The sequence below is a fragment of the Leuciscus leuciscus genome, assembly GCF_965113295.1.
Source record: "Leuciscus leuciscus genome assembly, chromosome: 9".
NCBI classification, from domain to species: Eukaryota; Metazoa; Chordata; class Actinopteri; order Cypriniformes; family Leuciscidae; genus Leuciscus; species Leuciscus leuciscus.
The window spans coordinates 31,471,285-31,488,566 of NC_138733.1; the positions used below are offsets into that span (position 1 = coordinate 31,471,285).

Sequence of the window (17,282 nt, forward strand, 5' to 3'; positions counted from 1 at the left end):
TTGAAATTCATGTTAAAACTTTGTCTGTCACAGCTTTATTTGGTACTCTCTCTCTTTCGATTGACATGCCCAAATATAAGACTGAATTTGTAGCTTTTGTCACACTCCTCACAAGACATCTAATTTTACTAAACTGGAAATCGCCTAAACCGCCTTCATTCTTCATGGATTAATGACATTTTTCATTTAGTCAAACTAGAAAAAAAAAAAAATCAGGCATACAATGAAGGGATATTCTGATAACATCTATAAAATTTGGGATCCTTTCCTAGATTGTGTAGGAAAGTGAAATGTTCTTATATACCAGTCTATCTATCTCCTTTGGCAGTAAATAATCTTCTTCAGCAGTAAATAATCTTCTTCTTGCACCTGTGATATTAATCTGTATGTTTTTGGGTGACCAAGATTTTTGTGGTCTCATTTATTTAATTTATTTATTTCTTAGGTCTTGGAAAAGATAGTGCTCATACAACTTCAATCTTTTCTAAATGATAATCAGATTTTTTGAAGAATTTTAATCTGGGTTTAAGTCACGACGTAGTACTGAAACTGCCCTTTTAAGAGTTCTTAATGATATTTTAATTACTACAGATTCGATAACAGTTGTTTTACTTTGTTAGACCTGTACTCTGCCTTTGATACAATTGATCACAAGATTCTTATCTCCAGATTAATATCTTGTGTGAGCTTGGGTGGAACAGTATTAAAATGGTTTGTCTTTTTTAACTAACAGAAAATTCTCAGTTGAAATAGGAAACGTCACTTCTTCTATAGAAAATCTGGCTTGCGGAGTGCCACAGGGTTCTGTCTTTATCACCAGCTCTTTTTTACCATATATGCTTCCTCTGGGTTCTATCTTTAGGAAACGCTGGGTTTCTTTTCATTGCTACGCTGGTGATACGCAAATTTACCTCCCAATGGCTCGGAACAATCAAACTGCTTTAAATTCCCTGGTTGCCTGTTTGGATGAGGTTAAATTTTGGCACATAAAACAGAGGTTATTGTTTTAGGCCCCTCTGTTTCTCCGGGGAGTTACAAGATCGATCTTGGATATCTACAATCTTTTGTTTCTCCCTGTGTGAGAAATCTGAGTGTGGAGTTTGACAATTCTCTCAAGTTTAATAAACATTAGCTCTGTGATTGGTTCTAGTTTCTTTCATCTTCACTTATAGGTTGTTTCTATCTGAGTCTTTGGAAGTTACATTCCATGTTTTTATCACGAATAGGCTGGAATTTTGCCACTCCCTTTATTACGGTATATCAAAGTCACAAATTTTTAATTTACAAGTGGTTCAAAATGCAGCAGCATGATTTCTGAAAGGATGTAAAAAATGTACGCATGTCACTCCCCTTCTGAAAGACCTACACTGGTTGCCAGTTAACTAATCTAATTGTTTATAAAGCTTTACATAATAAAACGGCGTGCAATACGTCTAATTTACTCCAACTCTTTAATCCCTCACAAAGCCTAAGATCTGAAGATCAAAACTTACTCTAAATTCCAAGAATTTACTTAAAGTACTGGGGTAATAGAGCTTTTTTTTTGTCCCACTTTATGGAACAGCCTTTTCCAAACTATGTCCGGTATTGCTCGTGTTTACACGCTGACTTGCATGTTGGCTTGATATTCTATGGCTTGAGTTTGTAATAAATCCTATGTTGTTTTATCATCATCTTCGTCTTCCTTGGAGTTAAGCGTTTCAAATTAATGCGGACCGCTGTTTGAATGTAATTTGCATCATATGACAGATCCATTATTGTACATCTCCTTTTTATTATTTCTTTACTTAGAATTACCGGTAACCTTGTTCTGTCTCTATTTGCTGCATGGTCCATTTTATTAACATGAGAGATGGAATTCATATACATATTAAGGATTATAAGTACATATATGTGATATTATTCAATGGTATCTTTAATTGTATGATGTATTCTGTTTATGTGGAGAAAATCAAAAAGCGAGGGGGAAAAAATGCATTACATAAGTTGTATTGTGAGCACTGAATACAATAAACAAATATGGTTGGTCTGTTCCCCATGAGACTCTCACCTGAGCTGTGAGATGTAGGGCAGACACTGGAGGAATCCCCTCACTTCACTCTCTTCTTCTGTCCAGTCTATCAGCTCTACTGGTTTCTTCTCTGTTTGGAGTTTCAGCACTTCTAGGAGGATGGAGCTCTTTCTCTCTGAGAGCTTTATTCTCCAGACTGCAGGAGCTGACTGATAAACTGGCTGTAATGCTGGAAGGACACTTTGAGTCTCATAGTCCTTCACATGTGACCACAGGTCCAGCAGGAAATCACAGTGTTCAATCTGACACTTATCATAAATCTCATCATTGTCATAACAGAGTAATGATTTGTAGCTGCACACAGATGTTAAAAGCTCAATGACATTCTCTCCTGTAGTTGTAACACACTTTGAAGCTGCAACAGTCAGATTCAGCAGAAACTGAGCAGCAGATTTTTTCTTCTCAAAATCCAAAGCAAATTCATGAATTCTGTGGAGACAGACAAAATGATCATGTTAATGTCTGGAGCTGGAAAATATTAAAGGGATACTCTACCGTTTTTTCATATTAAACTATGTTATTCCCTTAACTAAGACGAGTTGATACATACCTCTCTCGTCTCAGTGCGTGCACTAAATCCCTCTGTCTTGCGGCGAAACTTTGTTTGCACTTAGCTTAGCCCAGTTCATTTAATATGGGCCAAGCAGAGAAGCTACCAAACACCTCCACGTTTTCCCTATTTAAATACAGTTACTCGCGAAGTGTAACTCGACCTAGGACGGTGACACAAAACAAAACGTTGCGCTTTTCTAAGCGTGTAAAATGGATAACTATTTTGTATGGCGGAATACCATAGCAAGTGCTTGTAAGCACTTCGACTTGGCGCAGTAATATCTTCACTAGAGGGAGCGGGGGCCGGTGAGAGGATTTTTCACGAGTGAAGATATTACTGTGCCAAGTCGAAGTGCTTACAAGCACTTGCTATGGTATTCCGCCATACAAAATAGTTATCCATTTTACACGCTTAGAAAAGCGCAACGTTTTGTTTTGTGTCACCGTCCTAGGTCGAGTTACACTTCGCGAGTAACTGTATTTAAATAGGGAAAACGTGGAGGTGTTTGGTAGCTTCTCTGCTTGGCCCATATTAAATGAACTGGGCTAAGCTAAGTGCAAACAAAGTTTCGCCGCAAGACAGAGGGATTTAGTGCACGCACTGAGACGAGAGAGGTATGTATCAACTCGTCTTAGTTAAGGGAATAACATAGTTTAATATGAAAAAAGGGTAGAGTATCCCTTTAAATAATGTATGTGACCCATAATACAAATGAGCAGAGTTTTTTCCAACTACTGTTTGCTAGGACAGAATGAATGATGTTTATCAGTTTTTCTTGTAAATAAAACCATAAGACAAATAAGTATTTCAGATGTTTCTTATATCTTTGGTTTCTAAAATATTTAAATCTAACTTTTAATTAAAATGTAAAAATATTAAATAATTTGCTGGGTTGATTTTTTTTGTGACACTACTTTAATATCTTCTGAATCAATAACTTAGATCATTTTAAAGTAAAACTGTCTGTTTCTACACTGTGTTTGTGTGTTGACTATCAGGAGAATCTACAGCTCAATTTAAGTCAAGTGCTGTTGTGTCCTGTGTGTTACGTCACATTAGTGTGAGCTGGAAACCGATGAACACAATCACACTGTCTTCAGGACAAACAATGACCACAGTGAAACAGTAAACACAAACACAGAGACTCTCACCTGAGCTGTGAGATGTAGGGCAGACACTGGAGGAATCCCCTCACTTCACTCTCTTCTTCTGTCCAGTCTATCAGCTCTACTGGTTTCTTCTCTGTTTGGAGTTTCAGCACTTCTAGGAGGATGGAGCTCTTTCTCTCTGAGAGCTTTATTCTCCAGACTGCAGTGTAGGAATGAAGCATTAGTATCACGAATACAAAAATTCACGAGTTCACACTGGGTGGGTGGGGTTAACAGAGTGTGCTCCACTCGTGTCTTATTAGGTTTGATTATCTGAATGTGCTCCACATGTGTTTAATTAGGTTTAATTATCTGAACGTGCTCCTCACAAACTTTGTTAATAAAACAGAATGTGTTTTCATTTAAAATGTTTCACATGTATCTCACCATCGACTGGTACTGGTGTTTCCTCACTAGGTTTGCTGGTGACGTCCTCATAGACAGCAGAGACTCTGACTCTATAGCAGGTGCTGTGAGGAACAGTTAATGTACATTCACACTGAGGTCCTTGTGTTAGTACTGATGACCAGCCCTCCAGTCCTGCTTCTTTATACTCAACCATATACCGCAGCACTGGACAATCTTCATCAGCTTCAGCCCTCAACCATGTGACTCTGAGAGTGTCTCTGTCCAGCTTATTCACTAAGGGTTGCCCAGGTGTTGCTGCAAACACTGTCTGAAAGTTCATAATTCTACTAAAGTTCATACAGTCCTGCTCAATAAACATACACCTCAGCTGATATTGATGGCCAGACTTTAGATCTGATATCATACAGGGTTCTCTGGTGATTATGGAATCAAAAACCATCTCTTTCCAAGTGTTGTTGTTGCTTCCATCATGACCCAAAGCCCTGCACTCCACTATATATCTCTCAATGTTTTTGGTTTGCGGTTGATTCAGTTTCAGGGACACACTGGTGTGTTTTATGTGAGCTATTTGGGTGAGATCTGGTTTTATTCCAAGCTTCACATTTCCGCTCACAATCCTTCCATCACGATAAAACCGGACAGCACATTCCGGAAAACCATCACCAGGTATCAATGCAGCAATGAACTTGGTTTGATCTGCATCTTCATTTGCAGCAATAAACAGTTGTACTTTAATAAGCACTTTATCATTGATTCTAACAGGCCTAAACAGGAATGAATTATTTTGTATAATGTGATCAGATTCAATGTGCTGCCTCAAAGCAGTGAGGAAGGTATCTTCTACATCTGGTGAGAAAAGCGTGAGACACATCACTCTGGTTATCTGTGAGTCACTGATGACCTGCTGTAACTCTGCCTGTGATTTCACAACAGTGATGTCAGCAGCTCTGCAGTCACTCAGAATCTTCAGTTCAGTTTCTTTATTCTCCAGCCACTGGTTTGTTTTCTCTGTACTGAATGGTGATTGACAATGGATCTCTAATAGATCCTGTAAACTCCTTTCTCTTTCCCCTTCTTTAATGTGAACAATGTCTGTGATTCCTTTCTGAAATGTTGTCTGGTATTCCTGCAGAAGCTCTGAAAACTCTATTAGATTATATTTCATAGCTGGAAACCACATAATCACCTTTACATTGATGTCATCTGTTATCATGTCCTGACAGATCCTGATCTGTTTTCTCAGATGTTCCAGAATATTCTCAGCTTGTTGCATCAAGTTTTCACTGACTCCACTCAGAGCAGCACACACTGAGCTCTTGTCCAGTTTATTCAGAGGATACAGCCAGACCTTCAGAGGAACTGCTCTCTCACCTTTAGATCCAAGCAGTGTCGGCAGAGAACCGTAGATCTCCACAGCCTTATCAAAAGACACTGGACTCTTCCACTCACCCACATCAATGTAGAGACTACAAGCAAGTATTGAGCTTTTAGCTTTTTCACTGGTACTCAAGTTTGAAATAATATGGTGTGAGCAAAATGTTGACGTCATCTTTTTTAAAACATCAACAATTTTTGCATTTTTCTCATGGTTTGAGCTGTCACTATCAAAAACACAAAAAGCTTGACCTCCAAAGTGCACGGCGGTGACCACGTGTGTTGCTGTGGTTTGACCAACCAATGCAGAGGGCGCTGCTTCCTGTAACAGTTTTGGGCTGATCATGTCCAGTCTGGTGGTGGTTCTGTAGTGTAGTGTCGCTCTTTCCTGATAATGAGATTGTTCTGGGTGGTTTAGAAACGCTGCAGCCCCATTCATTTTTATTTGTCCAGTCTGGGTGCCAACTTGTAACACTGGGGACATTTCAAGTACTCTGAATCTTTCCTGAAGAGAGTCATTTTCCAACACCTTCACATATGTTTGAGGCTGAGGCAAAGATACTTTCATACAGGCTAACGTATCTTCATCCCACATAAAGATATCTGGAAACACATACAATATATGATTTATTTATACAAGTACTGAAACTTTTACAGAATTTATTTACAGGTCATTCATTTAGCATATTAAATTGACAGCCCTATTTAAAACATGTCTTCAAGCTCAATTTAAATGACAGTTGGAAAAGAATATGTAATCATAGCAATTTGTTTCTTGATACAGTTTCTACTGTTTGTTATAATAATATAATACTGCCTCAACAAAAACCTCACCTTGGCAGAAAGAATTGCTGAGACTGTCGTACAACATTCCAAGGCTTAAAGGACGACCTAGAGCAGCCATCTCAATCACATCTGAGGGAAAATCTGAAAATCATACAAACAGAAAAACATGTTTTAAAAAAAATTAAACAGCTGATGCAGAAATACTTTTATATGGTCTTAGGTTATGGCGAAATAGGAGTTACAATTCAAACATAAAGATGGAAATTTTTTTTAAATAAACAGGGCAATTTAAAAGATACATTTAAACATAACAACAACATAAGGTTTAATAAAATAACAAAACAAAACACTTATAATTTTAAACAAAAATAGACATTTAAAATGTAGTTAAATAAAATAGTAAATTAATAAATAATTGAAAACACACATTTTAAAACATTAATTAAATAAACATTTTAAATATGTCTATTAATTTTACCAGTTGACCAAAGCAATTTCTTTTTATGTTCAAATTATAAAACTGAAAACTGATTTTTTTTTTTTTTTTACGTTTGCTTAATTTTTATTATATTTTAATACAGTCACGAATGAATGTATTAAAACAGGGGTTCCCAACCTTTTGCAAGCTCCCCCCCAAAGCTAGTTCATTGCAGTTGGGGCGCTGGCGCCTCCATGTCATTATTATATTGTCTGCTATATTTGCGTCTTATTTATTAAATCCAGACAATTGGTTGATGAAAAATGTATTCAAATTAAGATACAATTTATACAAAACGAAATTCACTTTAAAGAAAGGCTTTCTACAAAACAAAACTTAATGAAGTTGTCAAAATCATGTCCCAACTGCAATGAACCAGCTTTGGGGGGGCCCAGCTTGCAAAAGTTTGAGAACCCCTGTATTAAAACATTATGGCCAAAAGGTAGGGCTGTCATTTGAAATTTTTAATTAACTTGATTACATGATATACTGATCTGTAATTAATAAATAACTGGAAAACAGGCGATTCTGTCACTCACCACTGCAGTGAACTTCAAATCTTCTACACAAACGTTTTGTCTGTGCATCTCTTTCTTTCAAGGTCTAAAAAAAAAAAAAATCTAATTAAAATCTCTTGAATAGCACTTAAAATAATATGACAGTATTTTTCCCCACCAAGTGGACAGTGAAATTAGCATCTATTACCGCTTCCAGTTTGGTCACTCCTGCAGTTAATTTTTCATCTTGTGATTCCCTCTCTTCTTTATGTGATACATTAAAAGCCTAAAAAACAAGCCAAATACGTTATATTCATTGTTTTTTAAACTTAAAGTGTGTGTTTCAAGGCAGACAGACAAACAGTGGAATCAGTAAAATTTTAGCTAATCAGATTCATTCATTCAGAACTTCATTATTGGTGGAGTCTCGGCCCACATATTTCCTGTGTGTGTAATAAAAAAAAATATTAAAAAAACAGCAGTTCAGCAATTGGCTAATGCCAATTCAGCAGCATGTGCATTAGATGCAACATGTTTATTTAATGTGTCATCAATGACCTTCAAATGGTTATATATACTTGTAACAGACAGACAGACAGACAGACAGACAGTCAGGAGTCCAATCACCTCCACCAGGCTGTGTCTCTGCAGTGCTGGTACTGTGTAGTGTTGTCTGACATGGGTCTCACAATAAGACACAGTGCAGGTCAAACAGGATTTAACAGCTTTGAGCTTCTTCTCAGTACAGATATCACAGGGCACATCTTCAGGTCCAGCGTAGCGATGAGCAGGAAGAGCAGGACTGAATCCTGCCTTCTGGAGTTCCTCAATCAGTTTAGACAAAGCAACATTTACACTCAACACTGGACGACCTCTGAATCTCTTTCTGCACTGAGGACAAGCATAAGATCTAGCTTGAGTTGGTTTGCTCCAGTAGATCTCAATGCAGTGTTTGCAGTAACTGTGTCCACAGGGCATGGAAACTGGATCCTTAAAGACCTCTGTGCACACTGGGCACTTGTAGTGATCCTCTGTCAGCAGAGTGGCTGAAAGTGTGCTGTGAAAACATCTGTGGTTATTACTTTCAATTGTAATGCAAAGATTGTAAACACAGTATAAAAATTAAAAGTAAAAAAAAGTAAAAACAAGAAGATCTTGGTGTGCCTAAACCTTCAGTGTATAGTGCCTACAATTTAATATTTCAAAATGAGACACTTTTAAAACAACATTGTAAATGAAAAAAAGATATGCTATGAAAACAAGCACAGTACAGCAAGAATGCTGACTTTAATCCCCCGACAGAGTAAGTTCTCATACTTCTCTCCCATGTAACTTTGCGCTCCACTGTTGAACGCAATGGGTCTATCCATTGACTGATCACTCTTTACAGACAGGAGTGAGAGTGCTGGAGAGGGTGCCTCATCCGGTCTCAGACTGTGAGAGTTAAAGCATAGTTGTTTGATTTGTTATTAGGACTTTTAATCTACACACAAGCTCATAGTGTTGTCATAAGTACAGTACTTCAGTACAAAGTTCATACTGAAAATGTAGAAAATGTAATGATGGCGGTCTTTCTTCAGTACCGATAGTACAATTCTTTAAATTGACAGCTTCAGTGATTATAAAAGGAATGCTCTTTGCTCACGTTTTTGCTTATATCACACTCACATTTTGAACAAAAGTTTTATTTTTCATGTTGCTAAGAGGATACGTGTAAAATTTCAGGATTGACAACCAAATTTAATTATTAGAGTTAATCTGTAAAATAATCATTTTGTGAGTCTCTATTTTCAAACAGTTAAATAAAACAGTTAGATCGTTAATCTATTTTTCAAAATGACAAATGGTAGAGAATCATGACATTTTTGTGCCATTGCAGCCACTCTTCTTAGAATTGACAATCACATGCATATCTGATCAAATAATTAAATTCTCATACCGTTTAACACTGTAAGGCTGAGTTCTGTCTTTGAATGCAATCGGTCGATCCATTGATTGGTTGCTTTTTAAAGAGAAGTATGAAGTTACAGGAGATGCTGCCTCATCTGGTCTTAGACTGTCAGGAGGAGACAGAAAATTCAACTTTAACAATGTAAAAGAGACATATAACATATGCAAGAAAAGGATAGTTGTATGTTTAATACATGTTTTTCATGCTACAAACACACCATTTAAAACAAAGTAAATTACCCATAGGAACTAGGGGTTTCGTTGCTGAACGCAATTGGCCGATCCATTGACTGATCACTTTTCATAGAAAGGTGTGAGAGTGCTGGAGATGCTGCTTCATCTGGTCTCAGACTGTGAGAGTATAAATGAGGTTATAAACAACTATCTCAATGACATACAAAACACAAAAATTACCAGTCATGCTCAGAATCTTTTGAAAAGAATACATGACTAAAATATACTTCAGGCCTGGATTGGTCTGGCTACTTGTTTTCGTCCACTGCTCTGCTCGCTTTTATTCATTCATTTACTTATTATAATTTGACATTATTTCCTGCACGAGGCACCCAAATGATTTCCGAATTTGGCATTCGATAATCCATCAAATAAATCGGATACTCTTGACTGCGGTGTCGGTTTGTTTGCAATTTAAGACCTTTGAAACATGCATTTTAATGCTAATAAAGTTTTTACATTAACAAATTTAAGACATTTTAGGGCGCTTTCACACTGGCAGTTTAGTGCGGACCGGGGCACGGTTCGCATGAAAAATCGCTAATGTGAACGCTGTCATCGGACCCGGGTGCGCACTAGAGTACCGAACCCGAGACTACCTGGAGGAGGTGGTCTGAGCTCGGTTGCTCCCGAACCGTGGCGCGATTCGCGTTAATGTGCAAGCAACACGGACTCGGGTGCGTGCTTGTTCAGGAAGTATAGTATCCCGCGCATGCGTATCACTGTTGCATCAGTGAAAAATCTTCTGCGAGCAGCAGAAACACGGCGTCCCCTGGATATGTGCTGAATTACACCATGTAATGAACATAAACGTAGTTGTCTCTCACTATGTTGTGCATAATAGCACCAAAAAAACAGACAAATTACAGCTATGCTCAGTCGAGTTGTATTCTCCATGCGTTTTCCGTGTGCGTTTGCGATGACGTAAGATCACTGCAAACGCACCTGGGTTCGATACAACTAATTGAGTGTGAAACCAGACCAACGCTGCGGGGGTGCGGGAACTAGCGCACTCGGGTTCGGACCGCAGCAAACGAACCCAGTGGAAAAACGCCCTTAGTCTGGTTTCACAGACGGGGTTTATATTAAGCTAGGATTAGGTCTTCATTTAATTAGGACAATTAAGTAGCTTTTATAATGTGCCTTGTAATAAAACATTACTTATGTGCATCTTGAGACAAAACAATGGCATTGACATATTGTGCTCTTCGGTCTGTTTTAGAAATTTTCACCGCTTCATCGGAATGGTAAGTGGTCGTAAAAAAAAAAATAGTCACACTTTTGCTCTTTACCACAGGATATGAATGGAAAATCGACAAAAATGTAGAGAATTTTTGTTGAAGAATCTAAAAATCGGCCACGATGCAGACGAAAAGTGCTCCGCAATGAAGGGCTGTAGCTCTAAAACATCAAGAGTGCAAAACAGACACATCCACTCACACACACACACACACACACACAATTATACATACAAATGAACTGGTAGGGCTATTACCATACAGAAAAAATTAGTCAGAAGAGGTTGAAATAAGAGGTTGAAATGAGATCAGATCCAGATGGATTAAGCTGTGATAAAGCATTCGTTTATTTGTGTAACTTTTTTATTGAATTTTAATGTTACGTGTAACAAAATGCTTTCTCTGTATTCAGGTTTGACTGTAGTAATAATAATGCAAAAACATGTACACTTCAAATTAAAAAAATTATAAACCTTGACAAAAAGTATTATTTGAGAAATAAAAAATAAAATTAAAAACCCTTCAAATCCACATCTTAAAAGTTTGTAATTTTGTCCAAATTTTGTCCATGAATGTGAACATATGTTGTCTGTGAATTTTTTATATAATTTTTCGTGTGAAGAATGCTACAATTTAGTGGGTAGAAGTTTGATACGGTTAGACTTTGTGTGAGAGCACTTTGTGGACTGCAACCTAGTTTTTACATCAGACGGGAATCTGAAGAAAGAACAGCCCATTTGGTTTGAATGGTGACATTTGGGTACAAAACGCACAGGCATCTCGATCTGTCTCCATAGATTATCGCAGCATTAGCACCGTGATTTGACAAGTGGAGGAAAAATGTGTTATGGGGTGACGTCACATAGGCGACATGTAGTCTTTCTCGATATGTCTTTTCCACAACTGCTAGCCAAAGAATCATACAATATACTGTCAAACTCGTAACATGAAAAATTATATAAACAATTTTCAGACAACATATGTTCACATTCATGGCACAATTCAAACGGGACCAGAAAATAATTATTTTCTCACATTCACTGTAGTACCCCAGAGTGCAGTCTGGACGATGGGGCGGGGCGACACTTTTAGGCGGGGCGACACGTGTCGCTCCGCCCACACCCAATTTAATTGGTTTATAATACCGCAATCTTATTGGTGTAGACGATTCAGGTCTAAGCATGCGCATTCCTTTAAGTACGATTTTATGAATGATTTGGCCGTATTAAAGAAATATTAAATGCTAACTTTAATCGTAGGCTATATGTCTATCTTGTCGGTTTACCATGGTAATTTTAGTTAAGATCTTTTGGCTAATGTTTTATTGTACTTAAGAAACAGAATGGATGAAGTTATTGTTTAAAAACGAACCCAGGCCTACTTCAAGGAGATGTTTTACAAACTCGGGATTTTACGCAAAGGATGATAATTCACTCTAAGAATGTAAAAGCAGCTGATTTTAATTTTTAAAGCACGACCGTTTTTTGTTGTCATTTTTCTAACGAGATGTTGTCCAATGCGTGCATTATTTGGTAGGCTACAAAGTGCAAATAAAATGTTTAATGGCAAACTCACGTTTCTTTGTTAATAAAATGAGGGCCTGTTGGTTCTGTAAATCCCTATGTTATAGTTTTAAAGATTCATGTTTTCTATAAGTGTCAACCGTAGGCTACTTCGATCTGTGACATCAGGCCATTGGGTTTTGTGCGTTGGTTACAATAGAATTAAAACCGTGTAGTGCTGAAATGTGAAAATAAATAAATATGTATTTAGTAAAACAGATTTATTATATCGATCTGGGCTTGTATACTATTTAGTAGGCTAGCCTATTATTGTCTTATTTGTCACTGTGGTTTTGCTTTAAAATAAAATAAAACACACTTTCGGATTTATCCTATGTTTTACTGATATACAGTGAATTATCACCATTTGTGTAAAATCCCGAGTTTGTGTTTATTCACTGATCCTAATGGAAAAACGAAGAAGCATTTACGAATGATTTGAAATTCCGGAGCCCTGCATGACATGCGGAAAAATATTGTCTATATCAGCCTATAGAAATTATCTCTCCTTTGATAGCCTGTGCTATGCCAGTAATTTCATGCTGTCATGATCATTGCTCACTAAAAGTGGCACTGACTTATCTGCAGGGTAAATTAATAAATATAAGAGTAGGCTATCTAGGCTAAATCTCAAACAGTAATTTATCAGTAACATATTTCGTGATATTGCCTAGCCCTAAAACTGCTCAATATTTGCCTAAAGCTTACAATATGATTTTTTTTTTTGTAAAGCTGCTTTGAGACGATGTGAATTGAGCGCTATACGAATACATTTTGACAGTAACTTCATCTAACTTGATTCGTAAATTCAGCAAAATATTATCCAATTGATCATTAAGCTACTGAAATCGGAAATCCCCATGGTTATCATCACTTAATATTTCTGTAGTATTGCCAAACAGCGTCGTAGTCGTAGATCATTCATAAACTCATACCATAGACTCGTACATAAAGGAATGCGCATGCTCATGCCTCAAGCGTCTACGCCAATTAGATTGCTGTATTATAAACCAATAAAATCGGGTGTGGGCGGAGCGACACGTGTCGCCCCGCCTAAAAGTGTCGCCCCGCCCCATCGTCCAGACTGCACTCTGGGGTTACTCCATTCACTTGCATTGACGATTTTTCAACCTAGAGGTCCAGTTGGGGTTTTACGGATGGGCGGGACTTACCAGCTCTATAGAGAGCTATACAGGCATCTAGCGGTAACACCATGAAATTGCATGTTTTATTTTATATTCTATCAACAGATGGTGCTTATCTGCCTTCAAAAATTTATTTAAAAGGCCTAGTCTCTATATTAATCTGAAATACTGCATTAATTGAAAAAAATATTTAAAAAATAATTAGAAAAAATAATTGTTGTATTATTTTCAATGGCAAAAATGGACCATAATTAATGCATAAATATTAATAAGTACCATAAAAATAAAAAATAAATTAGTTAACAAAAATATATTACATTGGTTTTACTGGGGGGTAGAAGTTTCATTTTCAGGTGACCGGTCACTTTTGACTGCGAAGATAGCAAGTGTGACTAAATGAGGAGCACCAGAGGGTTAAGATATGTCAGTGCAAGTTGCTTTCAACTAAAACAGCTCAAACATGCATTTTAGTCTGGGACAATAGGCTTAAGCCCTGTCTGTGAAACCGGGAGTTTAAGACTTAAAAATCCGCAGACAGCCTATAAAAGTAAATAATTTCGGTTATATATAATTTATAAGTTTGTAAGGAAATGTTGACATAAATATTGCGATATTATGTTTGGTAATACCTTATTGATTCTCTAAAACACTGTAGGCCTATTGATATTTATTTATTTGTTCACATCCAAGATTCATGGCAGTAACTTCGTGTTGGGTTCAAACTCGACCACTAGACTAAGCAGTGTTATCTCAGATCGTAAACTGTGACAGGGAGAAGCTCAATGGTGTACCGCTAATGTTAGCATTAAACCCAGCTCACAGTTACCCCCCACTGGAGTGTACAGAGCTGAAGTGAAGAAACCACTCGACCTGCCTCTATCCCTACTGTACACGGATCTATTCAGAATTAGCCTAATAAACAAAGTAAAATACACATGAGTCAGACAAATCAAAACGTTATCCTGAATATGAGAGGAAACAACGTGAATGTGCTGAAATGTGACCGGTGTGTCGAGAGCATACATACACGGTTTGTTTGCGCATCAATAATCGACTCACGCGTGCTTACTGTACGGATTGCAATCCTCATCCATCAAAACTTTACTAGCGAGACGCTGGTTTACTTTATCCAGCCGAGAAGCGTAGTTAGCGTGTCATCTGGCCATATCGAGGTGGGATTTGACTTTCCGTTCAGTCTGTATTTCACACAGCGAGATGCTTGAGGGCTCGCGCTCTTCAGACTGAAAACACAACGCAAGTCTCTATTCTCTCTGCCATCTCTGATATAATTATTGAATTTGCTTAAATGGATCATTGGACTGAAAACTTTCCCGGAGATTAGCGGCTTAGAAATTATCTGATGGCAAACAAGAGAAGTGAAATCGTGTTAAGGGGTTAGAATAGACATTTTAATGACACAATTTCACGTTCTTTAACAGTAATTTATTTGCATAGTGCCGCTGTCACAGGGCAAATTGTATAAACATACATGAAGATGAAGGCAAAAAGGTAATATTTAATAAATCCAACGGGTAATCCAAACAGGAACAGAGGAACATACAACACTTCCACTTTAGACGACACAGGACACTGAACCGAACATACAGGTGATAATGATGGTGATTGATTAGTGCACAGCTAAACAAAATTAGTGTCTGTGACAACAAATGAATGACAGACGATGACAAAACGCAACAAGTCTAAACTAATGTGACTGTGACAGAACACCCCCTCCCGATAGGTGCAACGGAGGAGGAGACAAAGGGGATGTCGAATGGGTTGGTTAAAGGGGTGGTTGATTGTGATTTCACTTTTTTCATTTTAAATGGTGTGTAATGTTGCTGTTGATGCATGAACAGCATCTGCAAAGTTGCTGCGCTGAAAGTTCAACGTAAGAGATATCGTCTTTTAAAAATCAGGAAGTTTAATGCCTACAAAAACGACTCGAATGGGACTACAACGAGATACTTCCCGGGTTTTATACGTAACTAACCCATGCAAAAAAAGGGGGCATGGCCATATTTCTGCGGCTTTGTCGAAGAGGAAGAGTTATAGTGGAGAGCTGTAGCCATGCCGTCGAAAGTGTGTTATTTTCACCCAGCTGCCAGGTCTTCTGTGTTCGGGCTTCATACGGACGCTGTAGTTCGTCAACAATGGCTAAAATTTATGTTTGATTATGTTCCTGAAAATTTCAATCGTAATAGCTCTCTGTGCTGCGCATTTTACGGAAGACAGCTTCCAGAATCTCCACGAATTCAATGCCGGATTCAACAAGAAACTGTTACTAAAACATGAAGCAGTTCCAACTTTAAAACCAGAGGCAGCAGTTGATGGGCCACAACCTGTAAGTAAGACTTAATAATGTTTGCATATAATTTCAGATGTAATGTTTTAGTTTTATCAAGGACGTAAACAAATGCCAGCGCTGGCTTTAGTAGCCACTTACAAGTACAAACGCGTACAAACATTTTGGACCTGAATTTGTAATTATGTACTAATTTTGTAAATGTATTTTCCATGTATATTTTATGACGTATTTTTTCGATTTGATCAAGAACGTAAACCAATGCCAATGCTGTTTGTTTATAGCCAGTTAGTTCGATGCTATTTTGTGTGTATAAGACAAACGTGTATAAAGTTCAAAAAAAATTATATGTAATCGCAACAGCCAACTTCAGCTGCTGAAGTTAAAACAATAACTTTAAAAAACGGTATTACTCAGTTATTTATTCAGTTATATTAAATGTTTAATCAGGAGAAAACTGTATCTCAAAAGCTAACAAGCAGCAGTAGCATTTTCAAGTAACAGCGTATCGAAATTCTTATATAATAATAGTAGATTAGAATAGAATAGAATAGAATAATAATAATAAAAAAATTAGTACCATTCAGAAACGTTTTGTAAGAGCCGTGTTTGCTGAGGTTGCTTGACTCTCTTCATTGCCGCTTTCTGGGTCTGATTCCGGCTCAAACTGATACGGCAGTATTGACACCATTATTTACATTTGACCAGAGCAAATGCAACTTTCGCCCGTAAAGGTAATGGGCGTGAAGTTTCCGGACAACATGCACTACGCAGTTTAGCCAATTACAACACACCGGCCCAACTAACCAATCTGAGCCCATTGCCTGTTTCTGAGGGAGTGCTTTCATAGAATCAGGAAGTCAACCGGTCGTTCAAATGACAGAGGAGAAAGCGGCTTACAATAAAGGTGAAATTTATGAAAAATAAGACTTAAAAAAAAAAAAAACCCACTAAGACATGTTATATTACACCCCATAAACACAATCATGCAAAGAAAAAAAGCAGTAAACCACCCCTTTAAGGGGACTGGCGAAGGCACAAACAGGCAGTAGGAGGTTCTGGATGTGGAGGTACGACCGGGAGGAGGATGAACAACAAATTCCAGGGTCGTGATGAAGGTGGAGTGAGCCAAGGGATGACCTTGAGCAGGGAATGATGGCTCTTCATCCAGGCCACAGCCAGAGGATTGCCCCACAGCAGCGTTGATGGAGAGAGGAGCCATAAAGGAATGCAGGTGATGGCCGCCAATGGGGAGCCCAACGCGCAGCAGAAGAGCCGAGGTGGTGGAGAGATGGTGAAGATCTTGGAGGATAATGAGGTGGAGATCCGGAGGTCTGAGGGCGAGTTGGAGTGACCGAGGGCAGAGGCGGAGCCTGAAGTAGGGTGGAGCGAGCAGTAGCTGAAGGGGTGGAGGACCAGAGAGCAGCGAATGGTCTGCAGCACAGGTGAAGCCATGTCTGACACAGGTGGAGCCGACGTGCTGAGGTGGTGGGAGAGGGGGACAGAAGACAGACTGGTTTGGGTGATAGTCCCAGGGCTATAATAATATCCTCTCCAAACTCAAAATAATCC

At 38.1% G+C, this 17,282-nt stretch overlaps 1 protein-coding gene and 1 long non-coding RNA gene across 31 annotated transcripts in view; one reads left to right on the plus strand and one right to left on the minus strand.

Annotated features, from left to right (window-relative positions):
* Window positions 1-17,282, minus strand: part of LOC309506891 (uncharacterized protein) — a 136,135-nt gene that overhangs the window by 106,484 nt on the left and 12,369 nt on the right. For 25 of the 30 annotated variants that reach the window (XM_082180851.1, XM_082180847.1, XM_082180861.1 and 22 more), the window contains 3 exons: window positions 9,467-9,577; window positions 9,216-9,332; window positions 8,594-8,710 (listed from right to left, as the gene is read on the minus strand). In XM_082180851.1, coding sequence (XP_082036977.1) covers window positions 8,594-8,710; window positions 9,216-9,332; window positions 9,467-9,577 — 345 coding nt within the window. Of the gene's footprint in view, window positions 1-4,159; window positions 6,119-6,349; window positions 6,443-7,318; window positions 7,383-7,484; window positions 7,563-7,903; window positions 8,334-8,593; window positions 8,711-9,215; window positions 9,333-9,466; window positions 9,578-17,282 lie in introns of all 30 variants that reach the window. The other 5 variants (XM_082180864.1, XM_082180867.1, XM_082180872.1 and 2 more) reach the window with 5 other exon arrangements.
* Window positions 1-17,282, plus strand: part of LOC309506944 — a 94,837-nt gene that overhangs the window by 71,726 nt on the left and 5,829 nt on the right. The gene's annotated exons all lie outside the window — the stretch shown is intronic.